Below are 27,147 nucleotides of genomic sequence, written 5' to 3' on the forward strand. Positions count from 1 at the left end.
TCCTTTGCACCTGCATACAGACTACAAAATAGCAGTCTTAAGACCCTGGCTGGCCAGGGTATTGCCTGACTGCATCCTGCCAAGTGACAGGGGTCAGCATAATGCCTGAATCCTAACAGTAACCACTCAGGAAAGCACTGGGATATATATATATATATATATATATATATATATATATATATATATATATTCTGTTGTTGTTGTTGTTGTTGTTTTTCGAAACAGGGTTTCTCTGTGACTTTGGGGCCTGTCTTGGAACTAGCTGTTGTAGACTAGGCTGGCCTCGAACTCCCAGAGATCAGCTTGCCTCTGCTGAGATTAAAGATATGCTCCACTGTCTGGCCTATCTCCATTTTTTAAATGCAGGTTTAACAGTCATATCCTGTAATACAGGCTAGACTGGTATTCACTGAGAAGCCCAGGCTGCCCTTAAATTCAACGTAATAGTGCTAGAATTACAACAATTAACTTTTTTTTTCTTTACCGAGACTGGGTCTTTCAGAGTTCAGGCTAGCACCCAACTCATTAATATGGCTGAGGATGGCCTTGAACTACTGGTTGTCCACCTTCCAGTGCTGGCAATATAGGCACGTGCTACCACTCCAGTCTTAAGCAGTGCTGGGAATTGAACCCAGGACTTCATGCAGGCTAGATTCTGAACGACTGGCTATTGAAGGATTCCCCCTCTTCCTAGTATTTCTTGACTCAGACCCGGTCGGGCTTTGCTTTCTTCCTCTTCTCGATGGGTTCCCCAACTTTAGTTCCCACCACCTCCAGCCTCTGAATTTTTCCACTGTCTTCCTTATGTGCCACAATTTAATTCATTCAAGCATTTATTTTCCAAAAGGACCATAAGTGTCAGGATTCACCTTAATTCTGAAGACTTTGGAGAATTATAAAACAAAAAATGCTTTTAATCACTTTTTCTTTCATGCATACATTATTGGGTCTACTTTAGAACTTTGAGTTCTGCTCTGTTAATTTACGCTTTGGCCAAAGGGAGGAAAAGCTCCCGCAAAAGTTAGGACAACCGCCAGTGGCCAGAGGAGGGCGCTCCCGCTCACCTGAGCGTGCTGCGCACAGCGTCAAGCTACTTCCGGTCCTTGGATCCCGAGACCCGGAAGCTGCGGGCGTGGCGGAAGTGCCTGCCCGGAAGCGGGAGAGCGCGGTCCTGACGAGCCTCTCGCCCCGCCCCGTTCAGTCATGGCGCTGTCCTCGCGGCTGTGGCGCCTTCTCCCTCTGCGGCGCGGAGCCACCCAGAGCTTCCGGCAGCTGGCGAGGACCTGGGGCAGCCGGGGACACCGTGGCTCCGAGGTAACGCGCTGTCCTGGGCCTGCCCTCTCCTTCGGCTCTTCCCGGGTGGTCCTGCATCCCGGCTAGACGTCCGTGGAGGTGTGCGTCCTCCCTGCCCTTCCTGTCCGAAAATAGAACAGGAAGGTGAAAGACCTTTGACTGTTGAGAAAGTCACTTTCTGCCAAGCCACCGAGGGTTGCGGCACTCGGGTTATGCCCCACATGATGGCTCAATGCTGTAGTTCTGGCTACTGAAGAGTCCGAGGCAGGAGGGTTGCAGATTCAAGTTCGACTTGGGCTGTGGAGCAGGTTCAAGGCTAGTCTGGGCAATTTAGTGAGCCTTTGTCTCGAAATAAATAGTTAAAAAAAGAAAGTAGCTCAGCGTTACAGCCCTTGCCTAGCACCCGGAGGCAAAAAATGTTTGTGATGTAACTTCGAAATTCTCAATAAATAAGAGAATTTATTTTTTATGTAATTATCTTGGAGTTTCTTTATTTCTATACCTGTTAAATATGTCTGAAGATTTTTAATTGTCTTAGTTCTGATATTTTTATTAGACTGGTCATGGCCATCTTTATTCTTCAAAAGGGATGGCATTGGTCCCTAAAATATATTGAACTGTTTTTGTTATTTTAAACCCTAAAAGACGCCTTTAAATGCCTGCTTAATACAAATATTTATTGTCCGCGATGTGTATAGCTCAGGTATGGCGTAACTGGGTGTCTAGCATAAGATCTCTCATGAGTTTAAGTCAGGCTTTCAACTGTTGAGGTCTTATTTAAAATCTCAGGATTTTGTTTTGTCTTGTTTTGTGGTTGTGTTTGTATACTTATTTTGACAGGGCCTCTTTAATGAATTTAATGTGTAGCCCAGGTGGCTTTCTTTCCTTAGCCTTCTGAGTGCTGGTATTTCAGGTATGATAGTTAAACCAACAACTTACTTTCCTTCTTACTTTTTTAAATATTTAATTTATGTATAGGGGTGTTTTCCGAGTATGTATATCTGTGCACCAAATGCATGCCTAGTGCAGGTGGAGACCAGAAGAGGACATCCAGATCCCCCATCCTCGGGAGCTGAAATTACTAATGGTTGTTAGTCACCCCATGGGTGCTGGGAACTGAACCTGGTCCTCTGGAGGAGCAGCCAGTGCTCTTAATCAATGAGTTATCATCTCTCCTGCCTCTCTTGCTTTTTTGAAAGTTCAGTTTCTAAGGATAGAAGGAGGAAGTTCTGCTTCTACACTTTCATGTGGCAGTAAACAGATATTTTCTCCACAAGGTTGCTGTTGCCAGCAGACATTACAGCTGACTTTCCCCAAGTTGGGCAGGGAGTCAAAGAGGATAATTGAGAGAGTGTCAACTTTGTGGTCTTCCAACCACTTAATCTTGGAAAGTAAGGTCAGAAAATCTACAGTACATGTAAAGGAAAATACCATACAAGGAACAAATGGAGGCGGGTGTGTTTGTGTGTGTGTGTGTGTGTGTGTGTGTGTGTGTGTGTGAGAGAGAGAGAGAGAGAGAGAGAGAGAGGGTTTCTCTATGTAGCCCTGATTGGCTCTAACAGAGAAGTGACTAAAGGTGTGCACTACCATGGCCTTTGATAAATTGCCTCTGACAACCAGATTTAGAAAACCTTATAGACTGAATTGCTTGATCTTCTGACCCACTGTGGAAAGATAGGACTGAGTCCCCAAAATTGTTCTCTGAACGCCACATGACATCTGTACTCACACTGTACAATAATAACTACAAAATTTAAAAGCCTTATTAACTGTTTTAAGTATTTCTGATTTTAGTTTAAGATTACTGGAAGCCAAATAAGGTATTTAAAACCAGGCAGTCATTTCAATAGATAATCATAGGAAAAATAAATGTGGTCAGAATGGATATCCAGAGATCTTGGTGTAGGATGGCTAAGAAATGTTGTTTGAACTCTAGTGGAAATGTAAGTATATAGATGAGTTCAAAGAATTTGACAGAATTACAGTTTCATGGCACAGGTTATGAGAAACCCTGTTGTTGTCTTGAAAAAAATAAAAATAAACAAATAAAAAGACCAAAATAAAAAAAGAGTCAAGGAGAATTCTTTGGTTTCTAGCTGAAACCGCCTAATGGATAGTGTGATAAATGACTGCCAAAAGAAATTGAGGGGTAAAGGGGAAGTGAGCTATATTTTGGACTGTATTAAGAGGGTCAAGTTGGCTTATGGATAGCTAAGAAGCTCAGTAGGTCTGCCAATTAATTACCTTTTGAACTTTTAGCATGTAATTATTTGTTTGTTTTGTTTTGTTTTTCAGACTGGGTATCTGTAGCTTTGGCTGGCCTGGACCTCACATAGATCCTCTTGTCCCTGCCTCCTAAATGCTGGGATTAAATGCAAGCACCACCACAATCGGCTCATAAATAATTGTATTTTTCAGCCATGGTAAAATATTCAAAGTATTTAATATCACACCAAGAAGAGGCTTTGTACCCACCGCAGGGAATTCTAATAGTTAAAAGGAAGATATTGTGGCGAAAATTACAAAGAAAAGGGGAAGAATTTTAACATATTCCTTTCATCTAATGATTTTTTTAAAAATGACTCTAAAGTTGGTAAAATTAATGTTGAAGAAAAAATATGTCAGAGAACATACTTATTATATGAAATGTTTTTAAAAATTGTAATTATATTTTACATTCTGTATATGTGTTCAGATGCATGCTAGAGTAGAAAACTTGTGGAAATTTGCTTTCTCCTTTCATCCTGTGGGTCCCAGAGATTGAACTCAGGCCACTCACTGAGTCATCTTTATGGCTCCTTCAAGAGACTTTTATAAACTCATTATAAAAAGCATTACATTCCACTTTAGACGTACAAGGTGAAGTGGCATATTCTAGCTGTTGAATACATTCTTAAAGCTGTCTGTGTCTTGGAGGTATCCTGGGCTTTTTAGTTTAACCATAGAAACACTATTTTTTTTCTACTTTCCCAGAGATAAATAAAGGAATAAAGGATTGCTTGGTATTAATCAAACTGATCAGAACTCAGGATGAACTGTCAATTCATGAATTAACAGTGAGAAATATAGTCACTCAATGGCAACATACCCCGTTAAGAAAATTATATATTACTTCAGCACAAAAAGTTGAGCATTCTAAATGTGACATTTTTCTCAAATTACAGTAGTATATTCAACCTTCCTACTGTGTCATTACCTGTGGATTAGTAGGCAACTAAAATTTAATGTTAAATATATTGATCTTTCCCCCCTTTTTTTTTGGCACTAACACCATGCCTATAAACCTGGCATACCGTCTCCTTAGTCCAACTTCTCTTCCTCCTCTTTTTTTTAATACAAGATTTTGTGTGTACCAGGCATGTATCTAAGGGAGACCATGAGCTCCTGATCCTCCTGTGCTCTCCTCCCTGGCTGGCACTGTGATTAAGAGCACCGCCAAACCCAGTTTATATGGTGATGAAAATCCAACCCAGGGCGTCTTATATGCTAGGCAAGACTACAAACCGCTAACCTGTCTTTAAAAATTAAGAATGTATTCAGAACATGAAATGCTATTTTGTGGCTGATTTGTCACTGGTGCTAATATCTTGAGTATTTAACAGAATATTCAAAAAAATTAAAATGTGGTATATTTTCCATTTTTTTTAGTCTAAGTCTGTATCAGAAGTTTAGATGTGGATTCCGAGAGAATCTAGATGAATCAGTGGGGTTTTTTTTGTTTGTTTTTAAAAACTGAACAAGAAGGCTGGAGAGATAGCTTAGTGGTCGTTGTTAAGAACACTTGATGCTCTTTCAGAGGACCCTGTTTCTGTTCCTAACACCTACATGGTGGTTTACAATCTTTGGTCACCTATACGGTGACTTATAACCTGTGGTAACTCCAGTTCCAGAAGATCTGACACCCTCTTCTGGCCTTTGAAGGATCCAGGCATGCACATAGAACATACACATACTTGCAGGCAAAGGTCTTGTGGACTTAAAATAAAATAAATGAATCTAAAAATAAAAACAAAACAAAGAAAAAAGAAATAACAAGGAGAATATAGCTCCCATTTACCTTAATAGGAAAAACTGAGAAGAGAGGGGCTGGTAGGAAGAATCGTGTCTTGAAATTCATAATACACTTCATATAGAGACTGATGTTGAGTGATTCTCAAGTTTAGAAGGGACATCCAGGTTAGAGATAGAATGGGTCAAATCTGGCATTTAAAACTGTGAGAGGAAATAAGAACACATACAAAACAGAGGTCTAAGATTAAGCTCTAGACACATATAACAGTTGACATTGGAGATCAACTAATAAAAGAGGAGGAAGGTCATGAGACAGGAGAAAAATCCAAGAGAACAATATTTCAAAAACAAACTGAACTGTTTTAACAGTAACTAAACACAGTGCTGGGAAAGTACATTACAAGGAGATTAGTTTTGAGTTAATGAGTATGTTCATTATCTTAATTGTGCTGACGAAAATGGATTTTTCCAGTTTATATATGTCATAAAATTGTACCCTCAAGTATGTAGTTTATTAGTGAATATTCCAGTAAAGCTGGTCTTAAAATTTAGTATCAGTTCATGACTTGTCTATTTTTATTCCTATAATGTTTTTTGCTAAGAGGAAATACTTGTCTATCAAATGCTGTTGATATGCCAAAGTACAATGAGAACTCAGAATTGACCACAGGAAATACAGAGTGAGCATTCTTAATTTGAAAATTGAACTTCCTAAATGCTACAAAATTCAAGGCATTTGAGTGCCATAGAATTGGAAATTCTAACCGACTTCTTGTAACAGGTCAAAGTTAAAACACAGGCACACTAATAATATTACACAGCATTATTTACAGGTTCTGTGTACAAAGATTATAAAAACCACAAATTAATTTCATGGGTATACTCTGGTCCTAACCACACGATCTTTTATCATGTTTCTATAAATATTCCCAAATCTGGGAAACAAAATACCATTCATGGAGTGGTTTGGTTAAAAATGAATTTGTAGATTGTTCATGCTTGTTCTTTTAGACTATGAAGACAAGGGAATCAGAAGTTCAAGGTTATCCTCAGCTACTAATGAGTTCAAGGTCAGCCTGGGCTTCCAGAGATTGTCTCAAAAATATAATCTGTGGGTTCAAGTACTTTACCACTGAGTCACATATCAGGCCAAAGGTTGTTTTCAGAAGGAAAAAAAAAAAGCTGGAACCTTGTAATCCCATCTTTAGAAGCAGAGACAGAAGGACCAAGAAGCTATTCAAGTCCAGCTTGGGCTATAAAGAGGGACCCTGTCTCCAAAATATTGAAAAAAATTACAGGCTGCTTTTTAATAAAGATAGAAGTTTGTTTTCATGCTGGTCAAATGATTTGGCAGAAAGGAAAAAAATGCTACTGTGTCAAATAGAAGAGGGATGGAAAAGGGGAAGAGTTGTAGGGGTGATGTGTGGTCAGAATTGAATTATCTGATGATGATTGTATAAACTGATTCTGAATCTGCTTGTTGTTTGAGGCTGGGCTTCAGGTCTATTTTAGTTGGCCTTGAACTGAAACTCAACAAATGTTCCTGAGACTGTCCTTGAATACTTTTCTGGTCTGCCTGCCTCTATCTCCTGAGTATGGGGATTATAGGCATATAATATGCTACCATACTCATGTTAAATACGATTATTCATCCTCTATTTAAAAATTATGGGGTCTTTGGACAATATCCTCACTGAGAGTTATATACATACATATATATACATACACACACATATACACACACACACACACACATATATTTTGAGATTTTACTTACTATGTACATAGTGTTCTGCCTGCATGCCAGAAGGGGGCACCAGATCACATTGTAGATAATTGTGAGCCACCCTGTGGGTGCTGGGAATTGAACTCAGAACCTCTAGAATAGCAGCCAGTGCTCTTAACCTCTGAGCTGTCTCTCCAGCCCAGTATATATTTTCAATGTGTAGTTATTATTATTGATTTCAGCTTACCTGTAATTAGTATTTGTTATATGTTGGTTTACAAGATAAATGATATAATTGATAAGTTTACTATTAATATTATTCCAATGTATAGTACCTCTGTCTATAAAAATTTCCATAATAATGTAATAGTCACTTTGCCATATTCATTTATTCATTTTGATGTTCTGGGTCTTGAAACAAGTACCTTGTGCATGATACTCTACTACAAAGATATACTGTATGCAAGGTTTGAAGTAGTTTTACTGAGGAACTGGCAAGCCATATTTTTTTCTAGCATTCAGTAATTACTTGCTTTGGAGGTGGAAAAAAATTAATATGTTTTACTTGGGGTTGCAAATTCTTTATGATTTCTGAGTTTCGTAATTTTAATATATTTTCTCTAGGTGATAAGAAACACTCGACCTTTCAAGAGAGGCCTTTTGTTCTCAGCCTTGTCTTTGTTCGGTTTTGAAACCTACCAACTCATTTCTCAGGCTGCCGTGGTTCATGCCACAGCCAAAGGTAAGCATAAGCTAAAGATCTTGAAGATTTATTTTGTGGGTGGCAGAACGTGTAACCCTGTGCACATATACCAGAGGCTGATGTTGTGACTTCTTCTTTGGCTCTCCAACTTTTTAATTATTATTTGTTTATGTATGTGGGTGTTATGTCTGCATATATCTACACACAAAAAAGAAGGCATAGGATTCCATAGAGGTACAGTTACAGACGGTTGTGTGCCACCATGGGGGTATTGGGAATTGAACCCAGAACCTCTGGAAGAACAGCCAGGACTCGTAACTGCTGAGCCATCTCTCCAGTCCCTCCAACTTAATTTCTGAGACAAAGTCACTGAACCCGGAGCTCTGCTTCCAAGTGCTGGGGTTACAGATGTGTGATGCCAAAATCACATTTTTATATGGGTGCAGAGGATCTAAAACTAAGTGCTCCATGCTTGTAAACTCTTTATTCTCTCAGCCAAAGATTTTGAGATTTTCTCATTTGCTTATTTTTGAATGCATAATGAAACTAATAGTACTATATGTTCTTCACTGTCAGTCAATGATATGTATATATTTATAAAATTTAATATATATATATTAAAAAATGTAGGGATGATCCTTTTTAATGACTTAATAAAATATGTACCATTCAGGCAATAAACATGAAATAAACTACTCAGGTAGTAAATCTTAGAAGTAGTGGTACTATGAACCACTACTGTGTGTGTGTGCTTGTGAGGGTGCCACAGCATGGTAATGGAAATCAGTTGACAACCTTCGGGAATTCTTTCCTTCTACTATATGGGACCAGGAAATCCATCTTACCTTGTCAGCCTTTGTGGGAAGTCCCTTTATCCACTGAGCAATTATCAGCCCTCTTTGTATTTGTATTTGTGGAATAAAACAGGATAGCAAAAGACCATGAATGGCACATTGCAGCACATATATATTTTGGCGAATAGCTAATTCAGTTTTTTGCTTTTTGTTTGATCGTGTCTATGTTTTGGGGGGTTTTGTTTGTTTTGAGACAGGGTCTCACCATGTAGCTCTGGCTAGTCTAGAACTCTGTGTGTAAGAGAGCCTGACCATGCCAAACTAATTCAGCTTGAGAAGAAAAAAAGCAGTTAAGTCACCAGAGCATAATGCTGTTTACTGTTAGTCCCAGCACTCAGGAGGTGGAGGCAGGCAGATCTCTTCAGTTCCAGGCTAACCAAGCTACTGGTTAAGACCCTGTCTAAAAATATAAAATTAAAAAACCAAATAAAACAGTGAATCAAGCAATAAAGTATTTACAATGATATGGAAATTTGAGGCAGTACAGCAAAGGTGTTTAGTCTGTTAAATGAATATGAACTAACAAAATACATTGTTTACTCACTCTTGTGGGATATTTCTAAAAATACTGCATACTTGGAAATAGGTTTGGTGCATGCCTGCCCTTCCAGCATCCTAGAGACTGATACATCATTCTGGACCTCATAGGATTGGTTTCTTGTTTCTTTTTTCATTCAAGACCATCTTGGGCTTCTTAGGAAGCCACCTAAAAAAATAAAACCAAGAGGAATAAAAAGGTACTGTGTACTTGATAATAAAGGAAGTCTAGGGGCTGGAGAGATGGCTCAGAGGTTAAGAGCATTGCCTACTCTTCCAAAGGTCCTGAGTTCAATTCCCAGCAACCACATAGTGGCTCACAACTATCTGTAATGGGGTCTGGTGCCCTCTTCTGGCCTGCAGGCATACACACAGACAGAATATTGTATACAAAATAAATAAATATTTTTTTTTTTAAAAGAAAGTCTAATTTTTTCCTAATAATCAGCACAAGGCCATGGTAGATTAGTTGTTTGACCGTGGTCCTGAGTTCAATCCCCAGTACCACTAATAAAATTACTATTTTTTTTCACATTTTCCAATCCTAATGTAACAGAGTAGGAATCAACAATAAAAAGTTGGTCAAGGAAATTTAGTGTGCTTGATAACTTAATTCATTTCTAAATAATTCACAAAGAAGGATAAAATTTGGACTAAGTTAAAGTAGAAATAGGAAGAAAATTAATAGCCTTAACTGTGTTTGTTAAAATAGAACAATAGAGGAATACAGTGTCCACCTTAAGATATGAGGAGGAGACTATCAGAAAATTCAAATTAAGTAAAAGGAAGGAAATAACAAAAAATAAACAGAAATTGATGGTTGGAAAAGTTGGGATGATCCTTTTTAATGGGTTAATAAAATAAGGACCTCTCAGGTAGTAAACATGAAATAAACTATTCAGGTAGTAAATCTTAGAAGTAGTGAACCAAGAACAAAAATATTTTTTTGTGTGTGGAAAATTCAAGCAAGCACAGACTGTATAAGAGTAAAAAGGCTGCCTTAAAGACAAAACAGTCATCCCCACACTGGGGAGGCTGAGCTGGGAGAATCTAATGTTTGAGGCCGGCCTGGGTTACACAGAGAGACTTAGTCTGGAAATTCAAATGAAAGAATTGGGTGTGTAGCACAGAGGTATTGTGCTTGCCTATACCAGCAAGGACTTGGGTTGATCCCCAGTACTGTTAAAACAAACAAAACAACAAAATAAGACTTAAAAAATAAAAAGCAATAAAAATGAGCAGCAGGAAACCAGATTTCAGAGATATATTCCATAAGACAGTGATTAACTTAAGACATTTTATCTTCTTTTATATTTTGAGATGGAGTTTTACTATGTAGCTTTGGCTGGACTGGAACTCAGTATGTACACCAGGCTGACCTCAAACTCACAGTGGCCCAACTGCTTCTACTTTCCAAGGTACACCCAGCTTAACTTCAAACATTGTTAAATACAATATACAGGTGAAAAAATGAAGGATGACTCTTTCAGCCAGTGTTCTATTATCATGAATAAATAACATGACCACAGCAAGTCTTATAAAAGAAAGCATTTAATTCGATCTTGCTTACAGTTTCAGAGGTTTAGCCCATTCTCATTATGGCAGGGAGCATGGGTATCACTCAGGCAGACTCGGTGCTGGAGAGGTAGCTTGAGAGTTCTGCGTCTGGATCCACAGGGAGCAGGAAGAGAGAGACACTAGGATCTGGCTTAGGTTTTTGAACCCTTAAAGCCCACCCCAATGACACCCTCCAAAAAGGCCACACCTCCTAATCCTTTTAAGTAGTGCCACTCCTGTTGACTAAGAATTCAAATATACAGGCCTATGGTGGCCATTTTATTCAGATCACCACAGATGACTAAAGAAAAAACAGATATAGAATATATTCCAAGCCAGTAGAAAGGAAAGACAATGAAAATCTCTTTAGTACACGCTTGGTCTGGAAATAACAAAGGAAAGAAACAAAGACATCTGTGCTGCTGGTCTCCAAGCTGACTTCCCTTTAGACCCTTGCCCGCTTCTGAGATGCCTGCCCTCGTGTATTCCTCCTCCATAATGAGCTGGCTGGACTTCGTGACTAGTTTCAGGCCTACGGCGTATCGGCACAGTGAGAGTGTGCCACTTCGTACCTACTAGGGACTGTTTTCTGGGCCTCATAACAATACTTTTTTGTCTGTTTTATCAAGGTACTTGGCTTTTTGCTTGCTAGGCACATTCAACCACTGGATTCTAACTGAATTTTTTATTTTTTTATAATGTTAGTAGTATCTGTGCTTACCACAAGGTGGTAGCAAATACCCAGTCTGACAAGAAATGAAGAAACAGTAGAACTTCAAAAAACATTTTTTTAAAATTTAAACTCTGAGACAATTAGCCACTGCGCCAAGCTCCTGGAGTACAATCAAAGTAAGGGATGAGCAATAATATGAACAAAGGGGTCAAGACCTTAATGGGGAAACCCACAGAATCAGCTGACCCGAGCTAGTGGGAATTGACTGACTTCAGACTGACAACTATGGAACCTGCATAGGACCAAACTAGGCCCTCTGAATACAGGTGACAGCGGTATGGATTAGGCAGTATATGAGCCATCAGCAGTGGGACCAGGATATAACTCTAATGCATGAACTGACTTTGTGGAGCCCATTCTCGTGGGAGAGATACTTTGCACAGTGTAGGCCCTGGGGAGAGGGAGAGTGGTCTTGGTCCCGTCTCAAGGAGGTGATGGGGCAGATTTAGTGCTTCCTGTGGGAGGCCTTATACTCTATGAGGATGGGGTGGGGTGGGTGGAAGGTGAGGGGAGAGGGAGGAGGGGGAAATGGGAATGGCATGTAAAAATGAATTAATTAATGAAAAATAAACTCTGGGAGTTTGATTAATAAATTCACAGTACTCTCCTTTACAAGTAAGGTGGAAACTTACTTGTAAACTACTTAGGAGATAAGTTTGTCACAAGTGAGCAACCTAAAGGTTCTTCATGTATCACTTCTGTTTCCTTCTTTTCACACTCTTAAAACATTCCTCAAGGATGAACAAACGAACAGATGTTCAGTACTATTAAGTTATATTTTCTAATATTTTTAATAGCATTGTTTTCTATACAATTACTGGTGGGAAAGATTTGCCTCAGATCTGGATGATGTTATCCTGATCCTTGACTGTCAGTATGCCTATTTTCCATGAATTAAGTAAGTCCTATATAAAGAAAACACAGAAGTTTGAAAATTTTGGTTACCTGAGCAAACTTTTATTTTTGGTTTTGAGCCTAGCCTTTATCTGTTGAGCCATCTCTCCAGCCCACCTGAGTATAACTTAAGGGTATTTTGTTTTGTATTGATGACTCTGTTGTGACTGCAATTCATTTAACGAAACAAACAAACAAAAAAACTTCTAGCACATATACATGCCAGGTTTCACACCACTGATATTTCTTCCTTGGAAAAATTTTGCTCAAGTGTCATGAACTTGGGTGTATTCATTTTAGATCAAGTTTAAGATTCATTGTATAGTTGTGTTTCTTACCTCACCTCAGGATATCAATACTCTCATACTTTAACTTGAAAGTAATTTACTCTAAAAGTGTAGATTGTTTTATAGAATGTGATTTCTATGTCAGCAGCATAGCTTATTTTTAAATATCTCAGGATAGTGCAGAATATTAAATAAGAGAACAACCAATTTTCAGATATGTACATGGAGTGGTCTGCATGCTCCTATCTGACTATCTATTGTGAGTCTGTAGTACTGTAACTGTATTTTTTCTCATATATCACATATAGTGTGCTTTTCAGAATTTCTTTTAGAATCAGAAGAGATTACACATTTTTAAGGAAGGAAGGAAGGAAGGAAGGAAGGAAGAAGAGGTGGGGACTATATATGAACATTTTCCCAAGGAGGACAGAAAGGGGTGTCTGATACTCTGTAGCCACCAGACATGTCTACTGGGAAGCAAACTCTAGCCTTAACCACTGGACCATCTCTCCAGTCCCTATATCATCCTTTCTTACAGTGCATAACAATTAACAGCAGCAGCAAAAAGATTGTAGTTTCTGTGCCATGAATTCCTCATAAGGAATTACTTTTTTAAAATTTTTTTTTTTACTTTTTTTTTTTTCATTTTTGAACATGTATTAATCGAATTTAGTATCCTGTGTTGTCTGGGTTGTGTTCTCTGTGGTTTCAGTAGATCACTTACTATAACCTCTTCATGCTTACTGTTACAGTACTTTTATCTTGATGGTTCAGAATTTCTGATGTAATGGTAGTTTCTGTGTCTGGTTTTGTAAGTATATATAACAGTAGTAATTTTTATTTTCATGTTATACTTTGGAAGTTGAAGAAATACTTGAGCAAGCAGACTACCTATATGAAAGTGGAGAAACAGAGAAGCTTTATCAGTTGCTCACACAGTACAAGGAAAGGTAAGCTATGTATGATTTATCTGTGTCTGAGGTTAACTCAAAAAGCTTTTGTTAACAATAAAAGGATTCTTGGTATTAAAATTTTTGTATGACATTTTTTATTCAAAGTAGTATTTCTTAGAATTCATTTTATAGTAAATCATTATTTAAAGTAAATGATTGAAAAGTGCTATTTGAATCTCATTGATTTGTAAAGATTGTTCTTATTCTACTAGAATGTTGAATTTTTTCTATTTTCATTGGTTCATAAAAGTAACACTAAATATATGCATTTTATTATCACCCATATTTCTTGTTTTTTAAAAAAGTAATTCCTAACTGGTATAAGATTTAAATGAATTTACTGGAGTTTGGGATGGTTCTGTGGCACTACTGACAGCTGTGTTCAGAGTTTTCAGAGAAACAGCAAATACTTCCATTTTCTGTTTTTAGTCCTAGAATACATGGTTAGTGTAGAATGTCAGTGTGCATTCGTTCAGAGGGTAGCGGTGGAAACCTCAACCCTATGAGTTGAATATGACTAAATTTTACTTCTGGAATATTGAGTTGCCTTTCATCTACTTTTCTTAATAATCTCACCCCTCCTATCCCCTCAACTTTAGTTGCTAGGTATCTGTAGACTAAGTCTTTACTTCTTCGGTGTGTCTTCATGAGTTGGTTGTTTGGGTATTTTACATTGCTTATTTGAAAAGTAAGCTGTACACTTTTGATACCTTTATAGCTTCAACATTTAAGTGAATGTTATTTTTCATTAACAGAGAAAATACAAATTAGGCTTGAACACACATACATTTAATAAAAAGTAATTTAAGGTTAAAACATTTTTATCACTTGTGATTTTTAATTATTAGTTATTTTTTTGTTTTATATGCTTGTATTTACCTAACAGATCTTCAAGGAGTTCAGTGCCCTTACTTGATGTATGTCATACAGCATAATGGCATTTAATTTTAGCTTGAGATTGCATTTGTTCAGTCATTTGTTTATGTACAAATAAGTAATTATCACACATCTTTTTTGGCCAGATATATTTTGGGGAAAAGTATTTGGCAGTTCTCTTTTTATAGAGTATGATTCTGTCCATAAAGCTAATGTATTTTATGGTAGTATCTGAACCAGTTAGGGGTTGTATGAAGTACAATGTTAGTAAATCAAGTCTCATGTTATATGTTGAGCTTGACAAAAAGTATTCAGAGAACTTAAATACACAAATATTTTTTCAATAAGTTGATGTTTTAGATATTATGTATAGATAATGTTTGCAAATAATCAATAGATTTTCACAAGTAAGGACTTTTATGAAAGAAAATAATAGTATTAATAATGTTCTAAATGATACTTGATATATCCTAAGTAAACCGAAAGAACTTTTATTAGTGATGTGACTGCTAACAGTTTCTCAGTGTGAATTAAGATGGTTTCATATCTTGTCAAAATTAGTGAGGATGCAGAGTTACTGTGGCGTTTGGCACGAGCATCACGTGACATAGCACAGCTTAGTAGGACTTCAGAAGAAGAAAAAAAAGTTTTGGTGTATGAAGCTCTAGAGTATGCAAAAAGAGCACTAGAGAAAAACGAGTCGAGTTTTGCTGCTCATAAGGTGAGTTAGTTAATAAAATGTCATGTGAGGAAGGCTGTGTTGGTCTCTACTTACCCATTATCCCTAATTTGAGGAGAAAAAATTGCTCCATTTTAAAGGACTAGAGAGGACTGCTCCAGTTTTGAGTTTGAACAGGTCATCTGACTACATTAGTATGCTTGATAAAATACTTCTGTGAATGCTTATGAGTGCCTGTTCTTAAACAAATACTGGAAGCTACCAGTCTTTATCTCTAGTTCGTATAGCAAGCACTTGACATACTAGGTTTAATGCTGAGCATATTGGTATAAACCTATAATCTCAGCAGCGGGGAAGCCAAGGCAGAATGGAGAGTTCCGGGATAGCTTAGGCCACATTGTAAGACCTTGTCTGAACCAACCCATCCCCCCACCCCAACTTACAATGCTTCTTTTCCTCACTCTTTCTGGTGTATGTAGCAGCAGGAGTATAGCAATTGGAAAACTGAGAACTAATGTGATTCCCGTATCTTAGCTAGCTTTTGCATCTCCTGACTGTTTTTCAGCAATGCAGAGACATGGGTGGTGAGGTCAATGCCGTCTTGGATTAGGATTTTAAGAAGAAAAAAAATTAAATAGATAACAGACTATCTTTTTTCATTATACATACCAAACCAGGTTCCTACTTCCTTCCCTCCTCCCATTTCCTCCACTTACCCACTCCTCAGAAAGGGTAAGGCACATTGCTTTAGGGAAGGTCTAAGGCCCTCCCTATTATATCTAGGCTGAGCAAGGTATCCATTCAAAGAGAATAGGTTCCCAGAAAGCTAGTAAGTAGTGTCAGGTCTAGAAGAAACTTGGGACAAATAGCTAAATGTGTTGCCTATTAGCATACCAAAAATATGCTGGCATTTAGATTCTGTCATCATCTCAAGTACCTGTTACAGAATCCATGCTGGTTCGGTTCTCAGCACCCACATGCTGGCTTGGGATCTGAAGTTCTGTTCTGTCCTTAGGCACAGCACACACAGTACACAGACATACATACATACAAAACACCCATACACATAAAATAAATCCCTTTTTTAAAACAGAGGTTTTGTGTTTGTGGTATAGTGGGTTGCACATGAAAACCCAACACCCTGCCACTGAACTATACCCCTAGCCACTCATAAGAGATTACTTTATTCAATAGCTTTGATGTGTGGAAGATCTGAGCAGCAAGTCAAAATCCTGTGTAACCCTTCTAATGAACTGAATTTGTACAACTGGATAACAAGAGATTAAATGATAGTAGTCTATAGAAAGGTGTGTATATGTGTGTATTTCAAAATGTGCCATTTTATTAATAGTAAACATGTCAGGACACATAGATTTATATGTTTATTTTGTGTATTGGGATCCTATAGCTATAGCTCACATGGAGGTGAGGAATGCAATAGGAAACTGTTGTATGCACAGAATTCAAAGGCAGGTCCTTCTAATCCCCCAAATCAACTCAATTCTTTTGAGTCTCCACAAATATTTTTTACTGCAGACATTTTTTTTCCCCTACACTACTCTAAATCTTGTGGCTCTCCATAACACCTGAGTTTATGAAGTTTAGATATTTTAAGTTTAGTTCTTGGTAGATAAACTCAGATGTCTCAGTTTGGGTCCATTGTTCAACAGTAGCTATGAAGGTGATGTCACAGCTAGCAGCTGAGACTCTAATACAGCAATGTGGACGTAGAAAAAGGAGATGAGAAGACAATGAGTCATCCAGTTACAAACCTCTCTGAATGTACATTCAGATGTTATTTCTCTGTTATGTTGGTAGTTGTCTTAGAGCTCACCACTTACTGCCTTGTGTTATCACTGTGTGTGCTATCCTTTAGTTCCTAGTGATGATGTCTGTTTTATTTGTACCTTTTGTTCTTACGTCATCATTATGTTCAGTAACATTTTGCTAAATGAGAATAAAAACTGAAGAGTACTCATGTAATTTTTTATTTGCATTAGATGGAATATTAAGAACAGTATTCTCACTTTTTATTTTTCCTACTTTTAGTGGTATGCAATCTGCGTTAGTGATGTTGGAGACTATGAAGGCATCAAGGTTAAGATTGCAAATGCCTACATTATCAAGGAACATTTTCAGGTACTGATTTAAGTTCATGAATTTTAAAAGTCAAGTATTTTTCTGAGTGGATGTGATTTAGTTACCAATTATTGTATACAGAGCATGTTACTGCATACTTGTAGGCCAACTTCTTGAAAGGCAGAGCATGAGATTACCAAGCCTAGGAGTTAGAGGCCTACATGAGGAAACAGAACAAGACCTATTTCATTTTAGAAAGCACACCCAAGGCCCAGTGGAATAAAGCAATAATCATTATTTTTTTCCACTTTTCTGGGTAAATTTTATGTATTAGGGCATCTGCCTTGCTTGGTAGAGCTATGGCTGTTTTTATGTGTTATTTGGACTGAGTGCTAAATCATCTATCTTAGTTCCTCCTTACTTGTCCTGTTGTCTAGGGATCTACCCCAAGCTTCTCTACAATGAGAGATGGCCTTCAGGAGTGAATGCTCCAAAAGAAAAGTTTCTAGCGTGCAGAGTTTTTCAAACCATTTGTAGCACAATTAATAACATTGTATTGAATTTAAAAATTTGGTATCTGTAGTGGCACATGCCTTTAATCCACATACGCAGAAGCACAGATAGCCAAGTGTCTGTGAGTTCAAGACCATTCTGAGTGATACTGTGTCACAAACAAACAGAGGTTAAGTCAGTTTTAAATGCTCAATGGTTAAATTTTAACAGTCTAATCCAGCTGCTACAACTTTCTTAGTTGTAAAAATTTTGTTCAAGATTATGCTATGTGTATTTTATGTTGTTCAAATTTCTCCGTAAAGTTAATTTGTTTTAGTAATTTTTGTTCATTGGTAAAAATTACACATAAATCTATATATTTCATATTCTATGTGCACACTATTTTATTATTCTTACACAGAGAACAAAACTACACAGAAGTGTCCAGCATTTAAAAATCTTTTATTATTGTAGATCACCTCAAAACTATACTGGAAAAACAGCACAGGTAGGAATAAGCTGGGCATGCTACTCAGCAACTCCTCCGAAGCTGACAGCTAGAAGGCCCAGTTTCTAGCTTATATAATTACTAGAGAAAAATAACATTGGACTAGGAATCGGGACACTTAGCTTCCTACACAAGCATCATTACATTTTACAATTTATTTACATGTCCTATATTTTAAAATATCTGAATGTAGATTGTACCACAGGATTAGTGTTACCTTATAATATAAATTAAAAACAGCATTGTTTGTTTTTCTTTAATATGAGAGTTCAGTGGTTAAGAGCAGTGATTGTTATCCCAGGGGACCTGGGTTCAATTCCCAACACCCACATAGCAGCTTACAACTGTCTGTAACGCCAGTTCTAGGGGACCCAACACCCTCACACAGACATTCATGTAAGCAAAGTACCAATGCATATAAAATACAAATAAATTATATAAAAGTGTTTTGCTTGTACATGCCTGCAGTGCCAAGAGGTCGGAAGAGGGTGTCAGAACCCCTGGAACTGTAGTTACAGATGGTGTGAGCTGCCACAGGGGTATTGAGAACCAAGCCTAAGTCCTTTGCAAGAGCAGCATATGCTTTTAACTGCTGAACCATCCATCCAGCTCTGGAAGCAGTATTTTTATTCCTTTTCAAGTGGTATATATAATAATTTTGTTCCATATTGATGGGGGTTTGATAACAGGAAGACTTTTCTTCAATATTAAATTTGACAAAAGGACTTATTTATCCTTCCATTTAAAGAAACAGTAAAAACTGTACTTTATTAAACTTTTCAGAATTAGGTTAATTTGTCTATTTTATGGGTTTTCCCACCTCCTAAACAGATTTCTGAAACTATATCTTAGTATGTCTTTAATATCGTACTAGAACAATTTTAACCAGTAAAGAATATGGGGGTGAGGAGATGGCTGTCAAAATATTTGCCATGCAACCATGAGTGCCTGAGTCCAGCATTCATGCAAAATGCTAGGTGTGGAGGTGTGCACTTCTGATTCTAGTGTGGGCTGAGCCAAAGGCAAGAGGATCCTGGAGGCTTGCTGGTGGTCTACAGTCAGGGAGCTCAAGGTTTGATAAAAGACCTGTCTTTAAAAACAAGGTGGAGAATGATTGGGGAGACATCTGGCTTTAATGTCTCATGTAAACACACACAAGGGAGGGGGCAGTGAAGAGAGGGAGAGTGTATCCTGAGGGAAGTGCTCTTGTTGATTACAGTGTAGGCCTGGGGCTAGAGAGATGGCTCTGGGGTCGAGAGTGCTGTGACCACTCTCCCAAAGACCTGAGTTCATTTCCAGCACCCACATTAGGTGGTTCCAGCTCCAAATGGCCCAGCACCCTCTTCTAGCTTCCATGGGTACCTGAAGATATGTGGCATTTATTCACACAGACACACACACAAATACATCTTTAAAATACAGGTTAATACTTTTCTTTCTTTAATTCACTGCTTCTTTGATTTTATTTCTTAACAGAAAGCAATTGAGCTGAACCCTAAAGATGCTACTTCAATTCACCTTATGGGTATTTGGTAAGAAAATTTCAATAATGTTTCTGTCCTATTTAGTGTGATCTTACTTTATACTATGTATAAGCAATATTTTATTTTACTATAAGCAAAATAAACTACATAAAAATACTACTAACAGAATTGAGAATTAAATCACTAAATAGCACTTGTATATGTATCGCTAAAACGTAGTAAACATAGGCAGACATGGTGGCACAAGCCTGTAATCCCAACACTTTGATAATGGCAGGAAGAGCAGGAGTTCAAGTTCATCTTCCCCTACATAGTGAAAAATCTCTTTTCACCACCAGGAAAATTAAAACCCCAAGAAAACTAAAAAAAACTTTAAGATTTTTTTCTGTAGGCCTTTAATTTCCTTTCTTGGGAAAGACCTCATTTACAATTCTAAGTAAAACTGCATTCTTATAGGAGGTCTTTGTACCTTAAATCATCAGATCGAGATTTTATTATTGTGGAGAACTGTGTATTCTTTCTCCCAGCTTCAGTGTGATCTTGTGTCCAATGTGAGGTGTTATTTTGCTGGTATGAGGGCATACAAATGTTTTATGTATTTGCTGGCATAAAAGTCTACCAAAGTCTTTTACAAAAGAAATACTTTTCAGGTTAAACTACCCACTGAAGATTGACAATTATCAAAGGTCAGCTACTTAGTCAGTAAGCAAACGTGATAGAGTCTATGCTTCAAGGAGTTCAGTCCCTGGTCAAAGACCCGCAATGGTTGGTTTTTGCCCTACCTCAGAAACCTGTCATTATTTTTGGAAGCTAATTATTTATTCACTCTTTTTAAATAAATTACTGGCAATTATTGTTATTCATGTATAGTACACTGAGTTTTATTATTTAAAAACATTCTCAATTTTCTTATTTCAAAACTAATAGTAAGCCAGGCATAAGCCCTTCAAGAGTGAAGATGAGGCAGAAAGATTAGGAGTTCATGGCTAGCCCCGGGGTAGTACATCTCAAAAGAAAACTTAAAACAAATTGTAGGGCCAGGTGGTGGTGGCGGCACACGTCTTTAATTCCAGGAGGCAGAGGCCGATCTTTGTGAGTTTGAGGCCAGCCTGGTCTACAGAGGGAGTTCCAGGACAGGCACCAAGGCTACACACAGAAACCCTGTCTAAACAAACAAAAAAAGAAAAAAGAAAAAAGAAAGAAATTAGATTGTAATAATAATCCTATGTCACTTAGTTATTCTGGCACAAAATGACTCAACTACTAAGCCAGGTCAGTTTCTAGAAAATTAATTCAATATGAATATGAACCAACCGTGTATCATGTAACATTCAAATTATTGAAAATTATAATATTCCTTTTATAAAGTCTATTAAGATGTTTGTTCTGTGGGTAAAAAAAAGATACAGTTTGAATGTACTTAATACTATATTCTTCTGTAGGTGCTATACATTTGCTGAAATGCCTTGGTATCAAAGAAGAATTGCTAAAGTGCTGTTTGCAAATCCTCCTAGTTCCACCTATGAGGAGGTAGTGTGATGTCCTTTGTTAAGTTAGTACTGATTTCTTAACTGCAGTACCATTCTTCAGAGTCCACACATATGGAGATCTGATTCTATGAGGGACTTGAGCAAGTGTCTAATGATCCAATTCAACAGTATCTCAAAGACTTAATACTTACTCTCCAGGACTGGTGAGTGCTTTTTTCCTTCTTGTTTAGGTGAGTGGCTGATAATTCTGTTATGCTGTCAGTTAAAGTAGCTCATGGCTAAAACAGACCTCCATTTTCTATTTGTAATAGCAAATCATTTAGAGAAATGAAGAACATGTAAGAATTGTCTTAAAAATTCTTGATTCTGAAAGGTTCCTCATATTTTAAAGGCCTATATAAATAAAATTAGAAAAGAATTTGTACATAGACTTTCAAGCCCCCAGCCCCTGGCCCATCCTTTGGATGCTAGGATTTGAACAAGGGTCCTACCCACTGATCTACCTTCCTAGCCTATTAGATGAAAATCTTGAGTTTACTTAGTCACTTAATTTTCAAAATGTAAGGAACTTGCCAGTTTAAAAAAAAATTATCCTAGTATTTCACCTATTGTGTAAGGAGCAATTGTTGTTTGCCCCTAGGAATCTATGATATACAATCACATTTGTTTCCATTCCCAGCCAAAAACAAACCACACCCCCCCACACCCCTCACAAAGTATAAGCAGTGCGTGAATTCACCATTGAATCCTATCAGCTTGTGTCAGAAGCCTGACTGTCATGTTTTAAGACAAAGTTAACTGCTGAATTCCACATGATCAGCTCCTTAGCTTTGTGACAGGATTGTTTGCTACAAACTCTTAAGTAGCAACCAGGTAATTACTAGAAGTGATTTTCATTATTAAAATTCTAGCTTTAGATGATTTAATGGTGTTATATTAATCCTATATTAGTCTCACTACTGAATTTATCATTTATCTTAATCATCATTTACTTTCTGACACTTTTGACAGTAAGCATCAGTCTTAGGGAAATGTGTTTTGAGTTACTGAATCTGATTCTTTCCATCCCGTTTTACTCTGTGCTCTTAACAGGCCGTGAAGTATTTCCACAGGGCAGAACAAGGTAAAACCCTTTTACTTCAACTACCCATGTAATGCTGTCTCAGCGCTGACTGTGTCAAATTTTATATCAAGATAAATATATTTGCTGTGTCTTTCACACTGGATAATAAAATAAAGTTAAATAAAAAAAGTTGTGTATTTCCCTTGTCTGTATATTGTGCACCACATAGATGTCTGGTCCCCTCAGGGCTGGAGTTAACACAGGTGTAAGCTGCCATCTAGTGCTGGGGATTGAACCTAGGTCCACTGGAACAGTGATCTTACCACGAGTCCTCTCTCCAGCCTCAATTTTTAACTTACTTTTTAAAGTAAGGGTCACCTATATCAGAATTGCACTTGAATTCAGAGTTCCAATTCTAGAATATTCTCTTCAGTTAAGGTAATTTTTTAATGAGGCTTACACAAAACTTGATATATAGTTAATTAGAGACACCTAAATGGGAACTATTTTTTTTTTTTTTTGGATGTTAAAGTATATTGTATTTCATTGTAAAAGAATTCAATGTTCTTACTTTGACTTTTAAAAAATGGCTACTCGGGCTGGAGAGATGGCTCAGAGGTTAAGAGCATTGCCTGCTCTTCCAAAGGTCCTGAGTTCAATTCCCAGCAACCACATGGTGGCTCACAACCATCTGTAATGGGGTCTGGTGCCCTCCTCTGGCCTGGAGCCATACACGCAGAAGAGAATATTGTATATGTAATAAATGAATGAATGAATAAATAAATAAATAAATATTTTAAAAAATGGCTACTCCTTTAACACGGTTGCTTACCTGTCCTGGCACTGTGGTTGTAACTCAATAGCGCGTGCTTTGCTGACATGCACAGGCCTCAGTTCAGTCCCCAAAACTAGAATAAGAGACTCAAGTGTCCGTCACCAAGTGTATCATAAAGTCACTCCAAATATATAGCTCAATCTGGCCTCAAAGTACTAATCCTCCTGCCTCAGTTTCCAAACATTGGAATCTCATAGGTATGTGACACCCACAATTCCTTATAACAGAAAACTAAGATATACTTTTTAATTTGAAGTCCCATATATAGAAACTTAAGCAATTTAGTGATAATTTTAAAAACTTTAAATAACTGAATGTTAAATATTTCTAACTCAAAGTTTTGCTAACTGCTCATTTTATTGGTATTCTTACTGATCATATTACTATGAACTGATCATATCCATGAATATGAATCTAAGAATGAAATTATCTCAAAGGGGTTTGAAACTGTAATTCTAAAGCAAAAATTAGACCTTAAGACAAGGTTTGGCAGTCCTGAATGAAGATGTGCTCCTCTGTTCATGGAGTTAAATCCTTGGTGATTTCAGTCGCACATAAGGCTTTATATGAGCAGTCCCTTTCTCTAAGTAAAAGGATGCCTAGTTCTAGGCCAGAAGTCCCTCCCATGTTGTATGGCGTTCACACCTCCTACACCAGCCTCCTTATTTTGCAGTTCGTGTGTTTAAGGCTGTGTGTGTGGGTAGATGCCTTTTTTTTCCTTTTTGGTTCATGATTCCATTGCTTCTCATATGATACTTGGCTGACTTCTTGGATGGGGAAGTAGATAAATATAAATCAGCATACTTAACCTTAAAATGTTTTAATTGGCTGGGTGGTGGTGGTGCACACCTTTAATCCCAGCATTTGGGAAGCAGAGGTAGATGGATCTCTGTGAGTTCAGGCCAGCCTGGTCTACAAATAGAGTTCCAGGACAGCCAGGGCTGCTACAATGAGAAACCGTCTTGAAAAACAGAAACAACAACAACAAAAAGTTTAAATCAAAGAAATCAAATGACTGAGTTTTAATCATATACAGTTAATCATAAGATACACCCAGGAAAAAGTAGGCTTTGTTCTTTTTTAACCCTAAAGCCTGGTATGTGCTAGGCATGTGTTCTATTACCAGTCTCCATGCTTGGCCTCAGAAAGCAAAGGATATTAGGAGGAAACTAAGTTAGTACTGAGTGAGGTGGTACATGCGTGTTGTCACCAGCACTTAGGACGCTGAGGAACTGTGCCATTGAGTTACAATGAATTATTAGTTCCAGGCTCACTTGGACATGTAGAAGAACTTCTCTCTCACTTTAAAAAAATGAGGATTCTTTTATAATTTCATTCATAGACTTCTTAAAAAGTTATTTTTATTTAACATATAATTGTACATTTTGCAGTATTGGTAATTCAATATATTCATACATGATGTAATTACCAAATGAAAGCAGTAGCTCCATTTCAAGCAAATATCATCTTTGTACTGGGAAGTACTGAAGCTTGTAAATCTTCTAAAAACATATAGTAAATTGTTAAAAAAAATTTCCCTACTTTTGTGACCCCCTACCCAGCCTTTCTCCATCTCTTTCCCTTCCGTTTCTGATGATCACTTTTCTACTCTGACATTCCTCGAGCCTGTCTGCACTTTTCTTTCAACCAAGAATATTCTCTGCTTTATCTGTTAAAATCCTCTTCATCCTCCAAGATGCTTATCTCTCAATTAGTTGTTCTTTTTTACTGTGATTTCTTGCAGCACATAAGCTTATATCTGGCAAAGCAATTAATAGTGTTCATATTTCCCTCTCTGTGCCTAAGTATAGGAGATATTTAGCAAACTGATCAGATTTATGTTACCCATGATTTTATTCATGTATTCCTTCCTTTACTGAGCAGATGCACTAAGTATGTTACTTTCCCTACACTGTTCTAAGCAACTCGAATAAAATAAGGATGGGTGGTGTAAAAAGAAAATGGTTTTTATATAGTTCATGTTCTATATAAAAATAATAAATAATACTTAAAGTGAGACCTTGGTATAATAATGTACAGAGTCTGTAAGTATATTCAATACATCATCATTTTAGGTTTTTTTTAAGATAACATTTGAACAAAAGAATTGTATTAGCCTAATCATTGTTTAACCACACAATCTTATTAGAATTTAGACCAAAAAATTTAAACCTATAAAAATAAAAACACTATTTCTCTGGAGCTGACTTTGTTTCTCCTCCTTATTTATAGTGGATCCAAACTTCTACAGCAAAAACTTGCTGCTGTTAGGAAAGACATACTTGAAACTAAACAACAAAAAGCTTGCTGCTTTCTGGCTGGTAAAAGCCAAGGGTTATCCAGCACACACAGAGGAAGATAAACAGGTAAAATATCTGTAATAAAGGCAGATAGGCTTTCATTGAGGCATTAGTAAATAAATGAACTGAGAACTTCTATAAAAGCATCATTGTTTAAATGCATAGTATTGTGGAAAGTACAAGTGCCTTTTTTTATTTACCTTTACAATTAAACATGAGGTCTCTTTAGTTACTCTCACCAAGTTCTAAGTTGCTTGCTGCATATATATGTATTATATACATACACGTGTGTGTATATACATATATATGTATATATATAAATATATATATGAAAAGATGTGATTTCTAAAACATAAGTCATCTCAGTCATAGGTGCTTACCTAACATGCACAAAGACCTAGTTCAGTTTCTGACAGTGGGGAAGTGGGGCTAGGGGTAGGCGATGGATGGTTAAGGGATATGAAATAGAGTTTCCTTGGAGTGTCATCTAATCAAGAGACTTTATTCTTACTATGTCCAGTCTTTGTTATCTGTAAACTCTTAGAAACCAGTGTATTTTATCAACTTCGGTTTTATGAATTAGACTACACTTATTAATATGTATTTTTTTTTCACTTTAGATACAGACAGAAGCTGCTCAGTTGCTTACAGGTTTGTGACAAGAACCGAGAACTTTTTGGAGAAGGCAACAATCTACCTAACACTTTGTATTTCATTGATTTATAAAGATGATATATTAACCATAATGATTCTATGGCTCCCCCCCCCCTCAGTTCTTTTATGTATAACCATTTTTCAAAATAAATGGACAAAATTCTGGGTTTCTTCACAATTAAAAGTATAAAAGAAATTGTCACATTATCTACGAGTGGCAGCAGTACATTTCCCTGGTTCAGACAAATATTTTCAATTTGGAACAGCAACAGGAAAAAATGGTACTGGATATGTAAGAACTCATCACATCAGAATGAGAAGTTTCCAAAAGAAGGCTTTCTGAACAGATGTCATATGAGGGGATGGTTTTCATCTTATAATTGACTTAAAGTTGCTGTCTTGGAGAAAAGGTAAAATGAGAGGTGTTTATGATGTTGAGGGCTCCTGGCATAAAGAACTTAAGTGATATGTCTTAGAAAGCCAGCCTGAATAAGGAAAAATACTGTGGAACAATTTGCCTTTTGAAATGTGTTATAACTTCATAGATGGCAGGGCTGGAGAGATGGCTCAGAGGTTAAGAGAACTGACTGTTCGAAAGGTCCTGAGTTCAATTTCCAGCAACCACATGGTGGCTCACAAACACCATTAATGAGATCTGGTGCCCTCTTCTGGCCTGCAGGGACATATAGTGGATACAGGCAGAACAGTGTATACATAATAAATAAATAATTAAAAAAAATTGTCACTTGGCAAACTGTTATCCTTTATAGAATGTTGGGACACAGATCTCAGGGTGAGAAGGAAATAGAGTATTCAACAGGTGGGGTACTATCACTTGAATCTAAGGCGCCACCACAGCAGACTTACATGTTGTAACAATTGAAGCTTGGATGCCACTTACACAGAATGAATGTGAGACTGTATAGGTATACCCCCCCGAAGACATGAGAATTGTAATGTTTTAATAAATTACAGAAAAATGTGTAGGTGTCTGCTGTTCCTGTTTTACTATGTAGACTTTCAAACATAAACATTGGAAGTACATCCTGTAGTTAGGTTTAAGGTATCAATATTTTGCTATATCCTATTTTTGTGTATCTCTTCACATATAATGGATTTTAAACCTTTGAAATCACAGA

The 27,147-nt window shown here is 37.1% G+C and overlaps 1 protein-coding gene across 1 annotated transcript; it reads left to right on the forward strand.

The window, feature by feature from the left end:
* The first annotated feature begins 1,162 nt into the window (after nt 1-1,162).
* Nucleotides 1,163-26,992, forward strand: Rmdn1 (regulator of microtubule dynamics 1). Its single transcript, XM_038346982.1, has 10 exons — nt 1,163-1,314; nt 7,655-7,772; nt 13,458-13,545; nt 14,986-15,145; nt 17,153-17,242; nt 19,659-19,714; nt 21,109-21,196; nt 22,249-22,279; nt 25,287-25,420; nt 25,975-26,992. Exons 1-10 carry the CDS (start codon nt 1,204-1,206, stop codon nt 26,011-26,013), a joined length of 915 nt encoding a protein of 304 aa, XP_038202910.1. The 5' UTR covers nt 1,163-1,203; the 3' UTR covers nt 26,014-26,992.
* Nucleotides 26,993-27,147: the final 155 nt, after the last annotated feature.

The sequence above is a fragment of the Arvicola amphibius genome, chromosome 11 (assembly GCF_903992535.2).
Source record: "Arvicola amphibius chromosome 11, mArvAmp1.2, whole genome shotgun sequence".
Classification (NCBI taxonomy): Eukaryota; Metazoa; Chordata; class Mammalia; order Rodentia; family Cricetidae; genus Arvicola; species Arvicola amphibius.